Source organism: Cryptosporidium ryanae (genome assembly GCF_009792415.1).
Source record: "Cryptosporidium ryanae isolate 45019 chromosome Unknown contig_40, whole genome shotgun sequence".
Classification (NCBI taxonomy): domain Eukaryota; phylum Apicomplexa; class Conoidasida; order Eucoccidiorida; family Cryptosporidiidae; genus Cryptosporidium; species Cryptosporidium ryanae.
The window spans coordinates 37770-57013 of NW_027125569.1; the positions used below are offsets into that span (position 1 = coordinate 37770).

A 19244-nucleotide genomic window follows, 5' to 3' on the forward strand; every position below is an offset into this window, starting at 1 on the left:
TTATCTTAAATAGTCATTTTTATAAAGCAGTTTGCTTTGTTTACAGAGAGCAGAAATGAGTCCATAAAATAATGTTAAATAACAAGTATTCTTAGTTTTGGATTAAAGTATTTAATTAATTTGTATATACTTGAAAGGTTTTCTTCTAAATTTATTTATTTTAGATACCTCTAGCGGTATCTCGTCAAAGTTGCATGCATATTTTTTTTTCCTATTGTGTGGGGTGGAAGGGATTTGGGATCAAACATATAGTCAGAAAGTAAAAACGAAGACCATCAGAGACAAATATGGGAGGCTACAGTCGGTGTTGTCTTTTTCTCCATTATGATTTGAGCTTCCATAGGTTTGGACTGTTACTTTTTAATTTTTTCTTTTTGAAATTTTAATATGCTTGAATATTGGTATCGAATTATGGTGGAGGTTAATATTATCACATAAATGTTGGCATATGACAAACTTTAACATACTTGGTTGTACAGTGTTATTTATTTTTTATAGTTAGCTCTAGTGACGATTAAATGAACAGATACGTAATTGCGAGAAGGGAACTGTTTAGGCTTGTGAAAACTGCTGTTCATCTTTGTATTGTCATTAGCACGGAGTTTGCATTGGGAAACTATGGAGGCGATTGGATGGGTTATGGAGGCAACTTAGATAGTGTAAGATTAAACAATGAGCTTATATTAACAAAAGCTCCACCTGTAACAGTATTAGGAGATCCAAGCGTAATGTTAGTGATACCCGCGAGAAAAGTTTGTCATAAAGGGTCTTTTGACTCAGAGTACAATTCATGCACTTACATTGACAAGAAAGATGAGGCTATTCCGATTTATGAGGTAGGTTGATATATTGCTCTGAGTAGGGAGAGTATTCCTTAAACAGGATGAATATTAATTAATGGAATGAATTAACAAACAAGCCTTGCGTTGGAAATTCAACATTAGTTGATGGTTATTGCATAGGAACAATGATTTCCGATTACGAGAAGTACTGCAGTGGACGGTAAGTCAAATGGAGCATTAAAATCAGTATCTTTGATGAACTACCAGGTGTACACGGTGATTGACCTTGGAAATAACTTTTTATTCACTCTAGTTACAAGCTAAATAACGAAGAGCTATGTATTAAGTACTCTACATACATACCTCCGAGAAAGATATGTCCTGAGGGATTTGAATTGAAGTCATCTGGACAGGAACAAATGAAAACAAGAAGATGCGTTAGAAATATGTATTCAAGACCGATTAAAATCCCAGTAACTGATTCTTTGGGAAGAGAGAATTATAAGGATTGTAATTTAAAGGACAATAAATATTGTCCAATAGTGAATTCTCCGATTCCAGCTAAATATGTGATGTATTGTGAAAGGGGTTCGAAGCTAATTAAATCCTTAGACAATTCAAAGGCGACGTGCCTAAATAAGGTCACTGTTGTCCCGGAGTTCGATAAGAGATGCGGGGGAGCTCAATCAAATTGGTTTTGGGACGGAAGTTTGTCAGCTTGCATGAAACTCAAGACTCACGAACCGAAATTAAGGTGTCCTCATCCAAGGCCCGCTTCGGGAGGCGAGGTTGGAAATTGGGATACTCCAGAATACGAGCCTCATCCAATATATACTTGTCTTGCAAATAGGTCAAGGGCAATTGTGAAAGGTAAGTTATTTTGTATTCACATACTTTTATTGTTACTATAATTTGAACAATAATCCTTCTATCTAAAACAGGTTGTCCTGAAGGCTACACTCTGAAAAAAAGAAGGTGCTTCAGATTAATCAAACTCCCATATGAATTAGACTGTGAGCATGCCCAGGGGTAGGTCTTTTGCTTTTAGCGAAGTGAATATGCACTTTAATTCTGCCGAAATCACATTCTGAATGTGGAAAAAATTACAAATTTAGGTTCAGATTCGAGTACGATCAATCCAATAAACTTGGAGTATGCAAATACAAGCACAATCAAGAGGATTACATTGGGCTTCCTAGTTATCCCTCCTCAAGAGAAGCGCTTACATCGCACCAAATATTCAAGCACGCTAACATTGAAGATGTAATCAGAGCATACCAACAGGGGACTCTCAACATAAGAGCCATTGAAAAACAACTTTTAGACGAGTACCAGGCCAAATCAGAAAAATAGTATATAGGGCATACATGCACGGCGGCGCCGGCGGCACCTCTACGAATGGCTATTATTTTGACATTTTCAAAGGTAGATACAAGTTGTGGACGGAAAAGGTGGAGCAAACGGCATGTAATAAAGGCAAGAAACAGGGACTAGAGCGATATAGACGCGTATTTAAGAGAACTTTACTATATTCAGGGAGAATGTGGAGCTCGCTTCAGCTAAGCAGGCCACTTTTGAAAGCCCTGAGCGACTTGGGCTTTACGGAGGCAACACTTATACAGAAGGAGGTAATTCCATTGGCGTTGTCAGGACGTGACATCATGGCGGAGGCAGAAACGGGAAGTGGAAAAACAGCGGCATTTTTACTACCTGCTTTGGAGAGACTGTTGAGATCACCTTTTATAAGAAATACTAAGGTAACCTCCTCAGGGAGATATGGAGGAGGGGTTGGGACAAAGGTGTTAGTGTTGTTGCCAAGCAGGGAGCTGGCCATGCAATGCTTTGGCGTGCTGGAGTCTTTGGTTAAGTACAGCCCGATGATAACGAGAGCTGTTGTGACTGGAGGCATGAATATAAGAGAACAAGAGCGCATATTGAAGTGTCAACCGCATATAGTTATAGCAACTCCAGGCCGAATACTGGACATGTTGCTGAATACACTGAGTATTCAACTGGAGCTTTTGGAGATAATAATTTTGGATGAGGCTGATAGACTGTTGGATATGGGTTTCAGGCAGGAGTGTTTAGAAATACTCCGTTTTTCATCTAGAACAAGACAGACAATGTTATTTTCGGCAACATTAAGCAGAGGAGTGGCCGATCTCGCGCTTCTAGCTTTAAATAACCCCTGTAAAGTATCTACGGTTGGCTTAAAATCGAGTGAAGGTGCAGATTATAAGTCAGATAACTTGTTAATTACTGGTTTATCTTCAACATTGGAACAGGAATTTGTTGAAATAAGTGACGAACTTGAAAGAGAAGGAGCATTGTTCCACATATTGACGAGCATTTACAGTAAGAGAGTAATTGTGTTTTTCCAAACGAAAAAGGAAGCAAGAAGGTGTTCTATATTGTGCAAGATATTTGGCTTATCTACAGCAGAACTACATGGGTTTTTGCCACAAGAAAAGAGAATCCAAAACTTCTCAAAGTTTAAAAAAGGTGAGGTGGACATACTTTTAGCAAGTGAATTGGGTGCTAGAGGTCTGGATGTGCACGATGTATCAGCGGTTGTTAACTTTACCATACCACTGGACGCCTCCAGATATATACACAGGGTAGGAAGAACCGCAAGAATTGGTGCTAAGGGGAGTTGTATAACTATATATACACACGGCGAAAGGAGCCAACTTAAATCTTTGATGAGGCAGGTACTAAGAACGTCAAACCCGAATTCCAAGCCGGCCGTAAATAAGGAAAAAGTGTCATCTGTCATGAAAAAAAGAGTGTTTGCCACCGAAAACATTGAAATGTGGGCAAAAAGGATATCTGACTCTGAAAAACAGGTTAAAGATGCAATCAAAGCTGACATTGCCGAGAAAGAACTCAGACTTGCTGAGCTGCAAGTTAAAAAGGCCGAAAATATAATTCAACATAAAAAGGAAATCGAAAGTCGTCCAAGGAAAAAGTGGTTCGAAAGCAAAAAGCAAAAAGTAGAAAGGCGAGAAGTGGCCAAGAAAGAGATACTAGACTCATGTTCAACTCTCATAGGAGAACACTCGGGATTCAAAAAAGTTGCTTCAACCGTACCAGATAGCTACCGAAACAAAAAATCAAAGAAAGTCAAGTAAATACAAACCCGGTTTATATGTATTCATTGCATGCACCTTTTTTTTTACATGTGGATGTGCATGGGAGTAAAATTTAATAATCATAGTGATAATTTGCATGCTATTTAAATTAGCTATGCAGAGAAGCGCACCTGCTGACTGGGTAGTATTTAAGTTAGTGGTGTAAGTTGGAGATGGAGATGTACAGCTATCTTTAAATTGCTGCTTTGTTTTTTTTAAAAACTAAAAAACCAGGTGAACTTTTTAGAGATTTTATACAATATAATTACTGATTTTAGATAGTGAATTGTTTAGACTTGAAAATCTGAGATGAGCCTTGCCTATAGATGTTTCGGCATCAAAATACATGATAAGGTAAAGATTCTTGATGCTGGTAACCCCAATAATGAATTTTCCTTTGTTTGTCTCGAGATACAAATCCTTGATAGAGCTAGAGTTGGATTTGTATTCGTTGAAAAAGCTTGTTAGTATCGAAGAGATGTCGTTTACTTGTCGCATGTCTGTTACTTTTTCGTTAATCCCGAATGAAAGTATACCTCCTTCCGAACATGCAACTCTGCGGCGATAGAGTGAATTTAATTAAGTTAGGAAAGTGAAAAAGTACGTTTTAGAGTGCAGAGAGCAACTTACACCGTGGCCTTAATGTCTTTGGTTGATTCAATCTCACATTTCAGTACTTGATTCAGTTTTTTGGAGTTAATCATTTTTCGCTTAGGCTAAAATGCGGGAGTGACTGTATTTATTTAGACGCAACGCGAGGCTTGGGATAGAGGTGTCAAGACAAAAAGTAGATACTTGGGAAATCAAAAAGATGCAGCAATGAAAGACCACTTAAATAGAACACACAGGTTTCTAGGCTCAAATTAACAGCAAACCACACAATTGCGTTGTTAACTTTACCTTTAGCCAGAGCATGGGAAGGGGAGGGAAAATAATAAATCGTTTTATATATCATTAATATTTATTTTACTCAATAGGTTTAATTTATAAGGACGCGTTCCTTATTTCTGGAGTTATTCGCATTTGGTCTCTCCTATGTTGAATTAAAACATTTCAGAGTATTGACATGCACTATTTGCAAATAACGTGGTCATTTCTGCATTAATGTAACTAAGTCAACTCATCTCAATGTTTGTCTTAGTTTCCTTACTAATACAACCAAAACGACTCTTTCTATTCTTTGCCAGTTCGGCAGCGGCTGGTGAATGATGTATGTTAGGATGACGCAACATTAACTCGAAGTAGTGTGAGCCCCATTATGGTAGTATTTGTGAAGAAAGAAATCGGCCTTTATAACTTTTTGAATAAATCTATCTCAGGAAATAAATACATCAAAGTTCTGTTTTTTTTCAGAAAGTCCTCTGACGTCTAAAGCTTGATATTCGTCCTCGTGACTATTTTCGCTTTGCTTTTTGTTTATATCTTCTTTTCGTTCTTCATTTAAGGCAGTTACGGTCACTGGGATGACGGAAACTGCACCGTCTGACGTAGAGACGTTGATCTTTCCCTTATATATTTGCTCCTCTAAGTTAGAAGGAAGAGTGACTCTCCAATTAACTTTGTATGTCATTTGGCTCCTTTGGAGCGGAGGTATTGTAGTTTCGCTCAGTTGAAACCAAGGGACCTTGGGATTTTCTGGAATAAGTTCAATTGTGGATTCTGAAACAGGAAATCTGTTCGTACACGGTATTCCAACTCCTAGAGATAAAGAAAGAGTGAAAAAACACTGTATACCTAAGTTAGACATAGAGTAGACTTACCTCTTATTCCATCAATGCTTTCCCAGCCAAGCATGGAGGAGGAAGATATTCTATTTAAAATTATTCCATTACTGTTGTGGTTTAAGTTGCTGTCGATTCCTTCGTTTCCACGGTAATTATTACTCGGAAAGCTGTCCAAATCCTCCCCCCATGGGATCTTAAGGTAGTTGAATCTAACAGATCCGTTGCTATTTAGGACACATTGAAATGTGGCAGTTTTTGATTGAAGCTGTTCGGACTTGATGTACAGGTTTCTCCATTCTATAACAAATTCCCATGCTTCCTCATAGATGTCTTTTTTGACACTCGGTTTGTTTTTCTGACCGTATTCACTATCAGAGTCGTAATTGCGTTCGCCGTAGAGGCCGTCTTCGTTTTCGCTCAGACCAAAGTTAGTTACCTTCTCTGTTTTAAGCTCCATTTCCTCCGAATGCAATGCACTGTTGCCGTCGACATTAAAGATGCCATTTTCTTCGTAAAAATCCTCTTTCTCGAACTCCTCTATTGAGCTCTTGAACATTGTCAACACTTGGCTACCTTTTCTAGCTCCCTTAGTCGTGAAGTCAGTCCACAAAGGAGCTATTATTCCGTGTGGAGGGGCATAGGAAGGCAGTGCTGGAACAAAGGCTTCGCTATATATTGGACTAAATGAGATAAAGCCATTGACGGAAACATATATTTCACGCACCCTCTCGCCTAGAAAATACCAAGGAACAGGTAATTTAACCTTCTGCACCCCGTCGTCGGAGTTCAACAGGTCAGTAAGTACGGTGGGTCCTTTTTTTGAATGGTAACCATCGTTGAACAAGGATGAGAAATGATTTGAATAAACGTCAATCCACTCAAATCTGGATTTGTTGTCCAATACAAGCACATCGTCAAGGGAAACTGTTATTTTTCTTCTTTTGTTTTCGGGCCCATCTTTATTTCTTCCTTTATGTTTATTATAGTCAAATTCACTACCGGGTTCATACTCATAGTCATTATATTCGTCATCTTCGTTCTCATCTTGGTCATAGGAGTCCAATCTATATATGATCCTTTTTTTCGATGGAAAGCCTTCACTGTTGGGTATTGTCATTTTAAAATACGACTTTGTTGGTGATAAAGTATCTGGAGGAAGAAGTGGCTTTTTTCCGGAGTATTCGGATACGCCGTTCTTCACCAAGACATTACTGCTCTCAAAGTTGCCCGTGCCTAGCTGTTCCCCGGTTGTATCATCTTGCAAGGATTTAAACCTTAATACTATTCGTGGCTTTATTGAATTTTCCAAGCCTCTAAATGTAATAATGCCGGAAATGGTTCTCTCCGGGGAGCGAATGACCCTATTTATGGAAGGTGGTTTAACCTCAACGCCGTATCCTTTACAGTATAATCTGATTGCAAGTCTTTCTGTTCCGATTGGGACTGAGGAGGGGGAAAGTGCGGATGAAGAATGCGTTAGAGAGGATAGGGCAGTGGAAATATATTGTGATTGGGGGATTGATCCCGGGAAATCTCCAAAAAAACTGGTTCTTACGTAAGGAAATTTAACAGGTTTCACTTGCAGTCTATTCAAATTTGAATTTCCGGAGAATCCACTATACGTTACACCATCGCTCCCTTGTGTAGTAGAGCCTTTATTATACTTGAGTATTAAATGTCCACTTATAAATCCTTCAAAAGAACTTGGTATACAGCTAACTTGAAGTTCTCTGTTTATTTGCTCTTCCTTTACGCTCAATATAGTGCCTAGCGGTGGGTATACTTTGAATCTCCCTCTTTTCCTTCCGCCACTCACCTCAGAATCGTCTATATTTATAAATTCAACCATGTACTCTAGAGTGCCTATTCCTGTGTTTTTAATGGGGATTTGAGTCTTTAGTCCCTCCAGTCCAACGAAGGTGAGGCCGAGATTGGTGCTGTTTCCATTTGGCAATACTGCTTTTGGTCTAGGTATACTAACTACATTTATGATAGTTTTAAGTCTTCCGTTTGCCATAACTGTATTCTTGTCGTTAGAGTCGACCAGTTTCACTACCAAGCTTGAGCTATATGAGCCAGACTTCTCGCCGATTGCTTTTAATTTTAATATAGAACTGCTTTTGGGGCCAATTGTCTCTGGTGCCTTAAATACAATCCACGACTCTTTTCTATTAGCGTCTTTGCCACTATCCAAATGATTGCCATTGTTGTTCCCAATGTTGTTGTACACCTCTTGGTTCATCATTTGCACTGCCCTGTATATGTTAAGAGTACCAGAAGTTTTAACCGACGATCTGAGCGAGTTCAAAATAGTGACAGACTTGAGCAGTAGTGACTTGGCGTAGTCAAAAGTCATATTAGGGTCGAATGCGTATAGCAGTGCAGCGGCACCAGATACGAAAGGACAGGCCATTGAAGTACCCGAGAGCCTTTTATAGCCTTTATTAGAACTTGTGGATAGAATATCTACCCCAGGAGCCGCTATATCTACACTTCTGTGACCATAATTTGAGAATACACCTAGTCTTCCGTATATATCGATGGCAGCAACGGAAAGCACATTTGGGAGTTGATAAGCAGATGGGTATGTTGGTCTGATGTCGTTGTTGTTTCTATCGTTACCTGCAGCCACAACAAAGAGCATGTTCTTGTCCATACTTCTTTTAATTGCATCGTATGTTGCTTGGGAAAAAGATCCACCGCCCCAACTATTGGAGAGTACATGAGCTCCCATTTTAATTGCGTAGTTTATTGCCTTAACACTGTCACTCAAAAACCCAACACCGTTGCCTCTTAAAAATTTCAAAGCCATTATTTTAACTCCATTCCAATTTATTCCTGAAATTCCTTCATTATTGTTGCCTTTGGCTGCTATCGTACCTGCACAGTGCGTGCCATGTCCTTCGTCATCTATCGGAGTTCCCTTGTTATTCGCAAAATCGTATCCGTAAATATCGTCGACGTATCCATTCAGATCGTCGTCCACTCCAGGTCTTCCATACAATTCTCGTTCATTTATCCACATATTCTCGACTAGATCTGGATGAGTGTAGTCGACACCTGTATCTATAACTGCCACTATGACTTCTCTTTTAGGCGTGTTCTCAATGCGTGATGAATAACCGCCGTTTGAGTATCCTGGGTGGTTTATACCAAGGTGCCTCCACGCCTGCAGGACCTTTGAATCGGTGTTTGATACTTTGTTGTACATACCCCACTGCTCTCCAAACTTTGGGTCATTTGGAAATTCACCACTGCCACTAATCCATCCCATGCCACCAAGGTAGTCCGCTAATCTCACTTCTTGGTCTGGTTCAACGTACTCCACCTCCTCGCTCCTCAGAAAGCTAGCCGATAGCTTTGAAATATACTCAGATGCTCTTGAATTATTGAATACCTCTACTATCATCATATCCAACGCCTCCAGTACCGTTGCCGACTTTATCCCCACTAACTCCTCCGTTGTATCGGATAATGTAGAAACCACTTTATTCAAGAACGAAATACCATCCTTTTTTGGGTATTGACCGTTTTTTGACATTATTCCACCTAAACTGAACTCTCTCACTGCCTTGCTCAACACCTTTTCCTTGTACTTTATTATCAAACGACCTAGGACTTCATTTCGCCTACTCGAATCATAATTATCTTCATTTTCGCTTCTCGAATAACCACCTAATTTCTCGCCAATTCTTTCCTCTCCGTCGGCATCGTCGTATTCACTGTTGTACTCTTCGGGTGGCTTCTGTTGCTTCATGATATTTGGACTGTATATTCTATCAACAACTTCCACGTATGGTGTTACTGATTTCTCTACCGGATTATTCAACACTAACTCCACATCCGAGCTTTTCCCTTCCATCACATTTATCGTTATTGAACTTGAGTTAAATATGTCATTGCACCAGATTTTTCCTGTAATACTTGACAATATGACTATTCGAACTACTTTTCTTATACCTATCATCTCCCTCCAAGTACATTTATTCTTCACTGCTTTTCAGAATGCGTATATAATGTACATATGCTACAACATATATATATGTATATGCATATACATATATATATGTTGTAGTGTATACATGTATATGGAGGTGCTCCAATATTTACAGATATATTGATACTTCCTTTGTTTTTGATTCCTCTTTAAATGTTGCCTTTACCTTGTAATCTACGTTAACACCTTCTTACTGATACTCTAGACGCTTTCTCACTCTCTATTTTACCTTAGTGCCTTCATTACTTCCATAAATTTAGATATATACACATATATGCACAATGTTTTGAAGCAATGCCCTCGCTGTAACAAAAAAGAATAATAAGATAAAATGGAATAACCACAAACTTATTTATTCTATCTTCACTTTGCTCCTCTTCTTTGGGTTTGTTGCGTCTTATAGACTGTTCTCTGTCCGTAAGTCTAATTCCACTATCGCACCTCTCCTCGCTTTGCCTTCCGGTTGCGTACTTAAGCTCCTGTGTATTATAGTTTCTGTCCAACACCTCTATTTTTGTATATAATATAGGAATGATAAAGAAAACTTAGCCTACTTGGTGCAATAATTCAATTCTTCTCCGGGAAAAAAGATAATACCTTGTTAATTTATATCGATATTCATTCACATACCCCACCTTTTCCTTATCTTCATTATCACTTTTAACTGCTTCTATTTTGCCCTTGCAATGCCAACTGTTTTGCATTTACTTTTTATTCTCGCATACGATAATTCCATTGTCATGCAAAAAAAACATTAGTTTGCTTTGTTGCATGCATTTTATTAATATCACATCTTACATGCTCATGTACCGGTACTTTTTCCCCCCGCCGACCGCCAAAGGCATTCAGACTCTAATTCAATTTTGGTACAAACCAGGCGGTAACCCTCGATTACCTTTTTCGTCATGTGAAAGGGAGCATTTGTGGTTGAACGAAAGATACTTTAAACAACACAGAGTACAAGTGTATTATAGAGGGATTTTTATGGACAGTTGTAGGAAGTCCGAATTGGATGTGCCTTGTTTTCGCCAGGGGAATTCGAGCGCAGGAGGACACTCGTATGACCTTTAAACCTGCTTCAAAGAACCGTTGGGTTTTTAATGACTGTATACGAGTACATTTTTTAAGTTAGTGGTTGAGTTAAAGTTTTTGATTTTAGACACCGAGTGAGATACAAGGTTCCCACAAAAAATACGCAAATTCCAGAGTTTTGCTGACAATACAGCAACTTGTCCCACTTTGTTTTAGTCGCTATAGTTTCCCCGGAAAGTAGGAAATGTCTTTGATCTGTAGTATTTCCGGTGTGGTCCCTGAGGAGCCCGTTATTTCGAAAACAGGTTACATTTTTGAGAAGAGATTGATACACGATTACATTAGGTGCAATAATTGTTGTCCAGTGACTAAAGATAAGCTTAGTTTGGATGATTTAATAGACATTAAGGCGGAAAACAACGTAAGACCACGAGTTATAAGTAACACTAGTATTCCGGGTATTCTTGATTCCCTGAGGACGGAATGGGATGCAGTTATGATGGAAATGTTTCAACTCAAGAGTGAATTAGAGCAAACGAAAATGCAGCTTTCTCACACTTTATATCAACATGATGCCAGCTGTAGAGTTATAGCTAGAATATCACGCGAAAGAGATAATGCAATTAAAAGACTTGCCGAGATACAAGAAAACATTAATACAGAAAACAACAGTTTTGGCGTTTCCTTGTCGGCAGAAAAAGAGGGTAACGGCAGCGAGACGCAGAACTGCAATTCCGGAGATAAACATGTTGACTCTACTTCGGGGGAAAAAGTTAAGAGACAGAGAGGAGCCGATGCCTCAACAAATATGTCGTCTACATCTTCAGACACGCCTAATAACAAAAATGACGCCATTTCAAAGGAAATTATTTCAGAGTTTGAAGAGTATTCAGAGAGAGTAAGGCCAATCAGGAAGGCGATGAAGTTCCCGAATATTGTTTCTTCAGAGCAAGTTAAAAGGTACAAGTGCACAAACGAGATACAAATTGACACCAGGCACAAGTTGACCCATTCTTGTTTTGTTTCAGACTATATTCTGGTATCGGGGCACGAAAACGGTCAAGTAATTGTTTCAAACATTTACGATAATCTCGACTCGAACTCGTCTGATTCTAGTGGAAAATACTCCCATGTCATTGCGAAGATACCACCAATGTTCGGAGAGAGCTCCAAATTTAACGGAGTTAAATTTATTTCTTCGTTGACTTCAAATGATGCATATTTTTCGGAATACAAGGAAATTCCTGACAAAATCCTTGTAAACTACCTCCAGGATCCAACTAGCATACATGTTTATCGCAAAGACGAGGACGGAAAATCATTTCATCACGCTTTGAATTTAAATGTTATTAACAACAGTGGTTCCAACTCGAAATTCACCATTGAATCATTTCAAGTACATCCGATCAAAAGGTACATTCTGGCCAACTATAAAACTGCTCAAAACAATGCTTTTACTGGCAACTTTACCCTGTTAGACACTGAAGTGGGGACTCAAATATGCAATTACTCACTTAATGCTGACAATGGCGGTCTGAGCGATTACTATTCAGACATTAAGGTGCATCCGGACGGTATCATTTTAGGCGGAATCTACTCTTCCGGAAATGTCATTGACATTTGGGATCTTAGAACTTCAGGTAAAATAACATCCATTGGTCCTAGTCCATCCAATATATTGCCACTCGGAAATACACGCAGACCAAACAAATCATTCATCTCATTCTCTAACAATGGATACCATCTATTTTCCACACATGATCTTAAAATACACCTTTGGGATCTCAGAAAGTCATCTTTACTGGATTCAATAGACTCCGGCTTTATCCACAAAAATAATCAAACCCACTGTTCTGAAAACAATCTCAGGATTAATCTAGATGAAAGTGGAAAATATATCTCTTCTATCTATGAGAACGGAATCTCAGTATTATCATTTGCTGGAAAAAACAAACTTGAAAGAATTAACAGCTTTTCCATCGCCCACACCAATCATTGCCAGAATTCACATTTCTCTACTGACGTAAAATTCGTCTCTACTGTATCAAATGATAACATCGTAAATATTTGGTCCTGCTGTAATAATTGACTTTCATAATGTTAATAACACCCTAATATAACCTTAAAGTGAGAGAGAGCAAATAAAACAAAATAGAAATTAATTGTTGTAAAAAGTCAAAAATATTCTATTATATTCTCATCTAGAAATATTTAACTTTTTATTTACTTTAATGTGAGTTGTAACATTTAGTTATATTAAAATATTAAAAAACTAAAAGATTTAATTCTAAACCAAAATTATCCTTTCCTAATACCTTCTTCCCCTGCCTCTTGGTATTTGCGAACTTGAACGAGTACTCAAACCTCCAGCTGTACCTCTTCCCCTACCTCTCGAACCACCAACACCTGAAGTGGCATCCCTGTCTCCCTGTGATGAAAAGGAATTCCTATATCCTATCTTATTTGATATATGTTGATTATTCAATCTTCCATTGTGACCCATATCGGCATTATTGTCCGATAATACAGGTATAGACAACTCTGGTAAGTTGCTTGTTGCTGGAGCTATTACAAAGAAATTGTTACCACTATGTGCAGAATCTGATGTAAAGTTGCTTATTGCATTTTCCCAATTCTTTATGGATCCAGCTGGAACGTCAAAAACTGCACCATTGCCTTTCTTAAGTAGTGTCATGCACTGGATTTTCTCTATCAAATTTTCAGAATTTCTTAAATTGCTTTTTAAGCACCTCCAAATATAGCTATTTGTTGAAATTGGATCTCTCAATCTGTTAAATGTGATTATATAACTCTTAAAATCTTCTCTCCCATTTAATACCGAACGGTGTGTTATTTTTTTCGTGCCTTTATTATTTATTAAACCTGTTAGTTCCAACAAACAGTAACTTAATGCTTTCAATGCATACTCGGGCACTTCTGGTACTTTATCAACTTGATTATTGTTCTCCAGCGGTGTTATATTCGACTCTGCTTCCGTTTCTTGGTCATAATCGTCATTGCACTCGTTTTTACCATCTTCTGTACCACCTCTATTTCTTTTTCTACTGTTATTGTTACTCATGTTATTATTGGAATACTTCCTCCATATACTATGAATTATATTCTTTGCCGGATCTCTTACACAATCCAACATTACCGAAGATATATTCCTCTCTATTATATCTTTGCCTATTGAATCTGCTGTTTTTTGTATTATCTCCTCGTATTGTGGTACTCCTATTCTTTGAAAACTTATTTTTCCTGCTTTCTCAATGCTTGAAAGAAATGGATAATCCGACATATTACAAAACAGTATTGCCGTTCCAAATTTACCTGCTCTACCTGTTCTACCTGACCTATGTATATATGTATCTATATCTCTCGGAGGTGCTAATTGTATCACAACAGCCACATCATCAATATGTAATCCTCTTGCTGCAACGTCTGTAGCTACTAAACAACGATATCTTCCTTCCTTAAATGCCTGTAATGCTATCTCTCTTTGGTTCTGTTGTATATCACCATGCAATACTTGACACATTTTGCTTATCTCGCTTCTCATTGCTATCTCGTTCGCTGTTTGTTTTGTTTCTGCAAATATTATACACTTTCCATTTATTCCTGCATACATCATTATTATATCACCCAGTAATCCTGTTCTTTGTTGATATCCACATTGTATTGCTAAATGCCTTATTCTACTTCTCGAAACTGATTCATCTTCCTCATCACCATGGATTGATATATTTGTTACATCAACCGTAACTGTATCTTTTGACATAATGTCATTCAAAATATTACGTACCCATGGTGGAACTGTTGCACTAAACAATAATACTTGAAATTTATTCTCAACACTGTTTGCATTATCTCCACCAGAAGATGTATCCTTTCTTACATAGTCTATTATCTTATCAACTGTTTCTTTGAAACCCATCTCCAACATTTTATCTGCTTCATCTAATGTTAATACAGATATTTTACCCACGCTCAATATACCTCTTTCTATAAAATCCAATACTCTTCCTGGACAACCAACTACTATATCTACCCCTTTCTTTATCTCCTGTATTTGTGGATACTCCTGTGAACCACCATATACACTACAAACCTTATATCTTTCGTTACCTCTTAACGATTCAAATTCACTAGATACTTGTTGCGCCAGTTCTCTTGTTGGCAAAAGAACCAAGACTAGTGGTCTCCTTCCACTTCTACCTGTGTCAAATTTACCTTTTTTTATTAGTCTCTCTATTACTGGTAATACAAATGCCAATGTTTTACCCGTACCTGTCTTTGCTTTTCCCAATACATCCTTCTTATGGTAAATTGGATCAAATGAACGAGCTTGAATGGGAAATAGCCTCTCTATCCCTCTTTTTTTCAGTATGTCCTTTGTCTCCTTACTTAATGGGAATAAATCAATCGAATCGTTTATTTCATTTTCAAGCTTTCTCCTTTTATGCTCCATCTTAACTTGTCTCCCAACTTGTTTAAGTCTTTCTTGTTTTTATTCTCAAAAAAAAAGTACTGTACCAGATCTCTTTTCCTTTTATTCAATTTTATCTAAAGAAAAAAATAAAACGAAAAAACCTTTGAATTTTGGATCCTATATTTTTTCGCTACCTGTCAATTCGGACTACTTTTGTCCAAATAAAACAAGGCTTTAAACCCAAAGCGCCTAAAAAGGCGCGGACACCAACATATTACAAGGAAAAGATATATTTCCAATGGAAAACATGTATTTTTTTATTTTCACATCTCACTTAAAAAAGAAATAATACTGGACTCGGAACGGGCATCATCCTCAATTCCCTTAATCTTTTCTTGTTCGTTTTTGTGACAAATATAGTAACTGTAACATCCATTATTATTTTCGCTATTGTTAAAGTCATCATTGATGTTATTTAAATAATGTTCTGATTTTCCTTTCTCTTTATATTCACAATTTTCAATTTCATCTAGTTCTTTTGAAAGGAGTTTGATTTTATCCAAGAGAGTGTGATGTTCATTGTTTGCCTTTGATATTAAATTCATCGTTTCTTTCATCATCTCTAGGTATTTGTTGTTAGATGAATGATTGTTGTTCGTTTCAGAATACTCAACATTACTAAATAGGTTTTTATTGTCCTTTTTTTCACTGTTGTATGACTCTTCTATAATACCGATACTCGGTTGGGTCATTGAATTTATATTATTATTTTTACCTGTTGTATTGTTTATAAATGGAGGATTTGAATTGTTTTTGCTTGAACAAAAACTACTATTGACTTCAGTTGAAATTGAGGACTCAATATTTGGAATAAAATTAATGGAATCCATGTTTTCATTGTTGATACTATTATTGTAAATGTAGTTTGTGTCTGATTTTATATCAATATTTTTTGTCCTTTCATTTATATTGTTATCTGCAGAACTTTTAATTTTTTTTGATGTTTTTTTACTCTTGACCTTTTGAGTCAATTCATTCAAAGCCGCTAATTGAATACTCACATAGGATTCAAAATTAGATATCTCATTATATATATAATCTTCCATATTTTTAAAGGATGAATAGCACTCATAGTATTTCTTATTCTTGTTATTCTGGTCCTCCAATTCTTTTATGCTCATTTTATTACTCTTTATTTCTCTTTTTAACTCCCATATTTCATCATTCAATTGCATGTTCTTTTTCTGAAGATCATCTATTTCCAGATTATATTTTTTGCATAAACTGTCTATTTCTTGAGACAGTTTCTCTTCACGCATGCATAGTCTCTTCTTCTCATTCTCTTCTTTTCTGTACTTTTCCCTCAACTCTCTAAGTTCGTACTCGTTAGTCTTATTTTTGCTTTTTAATGAACACAGCTCGTTAGACAAATCTGTTTTTTCTTGTTCTGCTGTTTGCATGTTCATTTCCAATTGCTCTATTCTTAATTGTCGCTCATCCAATTGGTTTTTTAAACTCATTATTGTATTTTCATAACTTTCTAAACATCCCCCGGTTCCACCACTGATCGAAGAATCACCTACTTTTTCCATTATTGTTGACTCTAGGAATTTTCTTAAAGATGCTTTTGATTCATTAGTTCTTCCCTTCCATATCTCTACTTGATTCCTCGTATGTTGCAGCTCCATTTTTAATGTTTCTATTTCATTTTTAAGTGTTGTTGATATCTTCTGATTCTCCATTATTAATTTCTTCTTTTCTTTTTTCATCTGCCTTTCACTTTCGTGAAGTGTTTCTATCTCGTCCTTATTAATCCCCAACACATTTTCCAGTGCTTCTATTTCATTTTTCTGATTTAGTATTATATCAGCAGCATTTTCCAGCTCCAAGACTATTTCGTTGAAGTGACTTTCTGTCAAATTTATTATCTTTTGGTTGCTCTTAAATGTACTTATCATGTTGAATAAAGCCTTGTCTTTACACTTGTGTTTTTACGCCGACAAAACAATTTATAAATATATGTGTATACTTTAGATTTTATTGTACTCAAACTCCAAATATCATTTACTTTTATACTAATTAGTTCATCATCTGCTTCTAACTTATTTGATGCTATTATTCAGTTAATTATCTCATAAACAAACTTATCCAACATCTCTCCCAAAAAGAACTTTCTATATTCATTAAATTGTTATTAATACTGTTTGTTATACTCTAACTTATTTAAATAAATTTATTTAAAAAGAAAAATTTTAAAATATTTCATGTGGTCAACTTTATACTCACGTATAATTTAGTTACGTACTCGCTTGCATGCAATTGCTGGTATAAAACTAAAAATGGGGGGGTGTGGAGTCACTTCTTTTTTAGTGTCTTTAAAGGCCTTTTTCTTTTTATAAATTCATTTAAATTAAATAGTGGTGAATTTGAATTCCACAACAAACTTGTTTGGGAATTCGGATTTAACTTTCAGGTTTCTATTATTTTTGTCGCGCTCTTGTTCACTATTACATTACGTTGAAAGCGTAGGATGAGCATAAATACCTGCTGATCTAAAGTTATCATTAAATGGTTATTTTCATTTCACTTAGGAGTGTGATTTTTTCTGGTTTAGATAAGGTGAAAAAAAGGCATTGAGTAATAAAAACAAGAATGTATTAAAGGTAAAATTAGCTTATTTAGTTTTGTTCTCCCTGTTGCGAATTGCGGAGTTTATTTATATCATGCAATTAATTATGATAGGGTTTATAATAAAAACTATTTAAAATTTTGGTTAATCATTTTTAATTCTGAGTAACTACGATTTTAATAGTGGGTAAACGGGTTCTATTAATATCCCACATGTTCCTTTTTTCCCCGAATGAAGAGCCAATTTAATGTACCCATTTTCACCCCATCCTTCTCCCCAGCTGTTTCTGACTAACCAGTATTCCTTATTGGTCTTATGGTCAAAATCGTATCCAACTAAAACCACTCCGTGATTTATTCTAGTTCCACATGGAGCGTCAAAAACTCCTTTTTTGTAAAATTGGAATGGAGTCTGGTCAGCCTGTATTGCAACTGAGATTGGTCCATATTCTGCTAAACCCTTTTTAAGCATAGAGGGGGTTCTGGGAAAAACGTATTTGTATGAATAAATTGGAATTTTAATCATATTCTTGCATTGAGATGTATTGCATTCATCTTCTCCAGCTTTGTATGGATACTCAGCATTACTACACATATATACATTGTCAATTGCGTACTGAAAAGCCATTCCCATAGTACCTCCTCCACAACCGTTATTTCCGTTTTCCCTGGTACAATCAACCAGTTGTTGTTCACTCAAATTTGGGAGTTTTTCTCCCAATTGAACACACATAGCTCCCTCTAATGCAGCTATAGCTGAGAAGGCCCAACATGAGCCGCAGTTTTTCTGATTTCTTATCGGATTCACACATCCGGCTTCTAACCAGTTTACAGATTTTGGGAGATCAAGTATATCCTCTTCAGATGAATCGTTTTCAGTAGTGAGCAGCCTATTCCTAAGTTGCTCATTTTTCTCATCGTATATGAAAACCCTTTTATAACCCGTATACATATTTATAAATTCGTCTTTTTTCAAATCGCCAAATTCATTCATTTCAAGTTCATAACTAAATCCTTGTCCATTAGTTATTCTTATGTAGTTGAGATTTTGTTTAAATATCTCAAATCTTTCGGCTTCCTCGTCTTTTGAAGTGTATTTTTTATTGTACTTCTTCTTAAAGTCTTGAAATAGTTTTAAATACTCGTCATTGTCAGGATTTGTTTGACTTCCCGGATTTATATTGTCCATCTCCTCGCTTTTATTATTAACAAAATAAATTGATATTGTTATTGCTAACACCAATGTAATTGCCACTAAACTAGCTATCAAAAACTTCTTTAATTTCTTGTCAGGCTCCCTCTGCTGATTTATCCCATTTATCAATGCAACGTATGGGCCTGAAATATACTCCTGGTGCTCTTCTATGTCACTATTTTCCATTTTCTTTATTCTCAATATATTCAAATTTTACAGCCGTTAACTTTAAACCAAATATATATATTTCAATTGCATAATACAGAATATTTTGGAGCAATAAACTCTACTCTGTTAAAAAAAGTCTTAGTATAATAAATGTG

The 19244-nt window shown here is 36.6% G+C and overlaps 9 protein-coding genes across 9 annotated transcripts; 4 read left to right on the top strand and 5 right to left on the bottom strand.

Annotated features, from left to right (window-relative positions):
• Positions 1-518: 518 nt before the first annotated feature.
• On the top strand, positions 519-845 carry FG386_002254 (uncharacterized protein; the record flags this gene model as incomplete). Its single annotated transcript, XM_067341616.1, has 1 exon — positions 519-845. One exon carries the CDS (start codon positions 519-521, stop codon positions 843-845), a length of 327 nt encoding a protein of 108 aa, XP_067195817.1.
• Positions 846-1201: 356 nt separating this feature from the next.
• Positions 1202-1693, top strand: FG386_002255 (uncharacterized protein; the record flags this gene model as incomplete). The annotated part of the gene is made up of 1 exon (XM_067341617.1): positions 1202-1693. One exon carries the CDS (start codon positions 1202-1204, stop codon positions 1691-1693), a length of 492 nt encoding a protein of 163 aa, XP_067195818.1.
• Positions 1694-2323: 630 nt separating this feature from the next.
• On the top strand, positions 2324-3913 carry FG386_002256 (DEAD/DEAH box RNA helicase; the record flags this gene model as incomplete). Its single annotated transcript, XM_067341618.1, has 1 exon — positions 2324-3913. One exon carries the CDS (start codon positions 2324-2326, stop codon positions 3911-3913), a length of 1590 nt encoding a protein of 529 aa, XP_067195819.1.
• A 252-nt stretch (positions 3914-4165) lies between these two features.
• On the bottom strand, positions 4166-4617 carry FG386_002257 (uncharacterized protein; the record flags this gene model as incomplete). The annotated part of the gene is made up of 2 exons (XM_067341619.1): positions 4166-4469; positions 4544-4617. The coding sequence occupies 2 exons, from the start codon at positions 4615-4617 to the stop codon at positions 4166-4168; spliced, it is 378 nt and encodes a 125-aa protein (XP_067195820.1).
• Positions 4618-5228: 611 nt separating this feature from the next.
• On the bottom strand, positions 5229-9604 carry FG386_002259 (subtilisin-like serine protease; the record flags this gene model as incomplete). The annotated part of the gene is made up of 2 exons (XM_067341621.1): positions 5229-5611; positions 5674-9604. 2 exons carry the CDS (start codon positions 9602-9604, stop codon positions 5229-5231), a joined length of 4314 nt encoding a protein of 1437 aa, XP_067195822.1.
• Positions 9605-10910: 1306 nt separating this feature from the next.
• FG386_002260 (putative guanine nucleotide-binding proteinhypothetical protein) lies at positions 10911-12755 on the top strand (the record flags this gene model as incomplete). Its single annotated transcript, XM_067341622.1, has 1 exon — positions 10911-12755. The coding sequence occupies one exon, from the start codon at positions 10911-10913 to the stop codon at positions 12753-12755; it is 1845 nt and encodes a 614-aa protein (XP_067195823.1).
• Positions 12756-12974: 219 nt separating this feature from the next.
• On the bottom strand, positions 12975-15137 carry FG386_002261 (nucleolar protein GU2 eIF4A-1-family; the record flags this gene model as incomplete). The annotated part of the gene is made up of 1 exon (XM_067341623.1): positions 12975-15137. One exon carries the CDS (start codon positions 15135-15137, stop codon positions 12975-12977), a length of 2163 nt encoding a protein of 720 aa, XP_067195824.1.
• Positions 15138-15421: 284 nt separating this feature from the next.
• On the bottom strand, positions 15422-17056 carry FG386_002262 (uncharacterized protein; the record flags this gene model as incomplete). The annotated part of the gene is made up of 1 exon (XM_067341624.1): positions 15422-17056. The coding sequence occupies one exon, from the start codon at positions 17054-17056 to the stop codon at positions 15422-15424; it is 1635 nt and encodes a 544-aa protein (XP_067195825.1).
• An 839-nt stretch (positions 17057-17895) lies between these two features.
• FG386_002263 (cysteine proteinase secreted hypothetical protein transmembrane domain near N-terminus) lies at positions 17896-19107 on the bottom strand (the record flags this gene model as incomplete). The annotated part of the gene is made up of 1 exon (XM_067341625.1): positions 17896-19107. One exon carries the CDS (start codon positions 19105-19107, stop codon positions 17896-17898), a length of 1212 nt encoding a protein of 403 aa, XP_067195826.1.
• Positions 19108-19244: the final 137 nt, after the last annotated feature.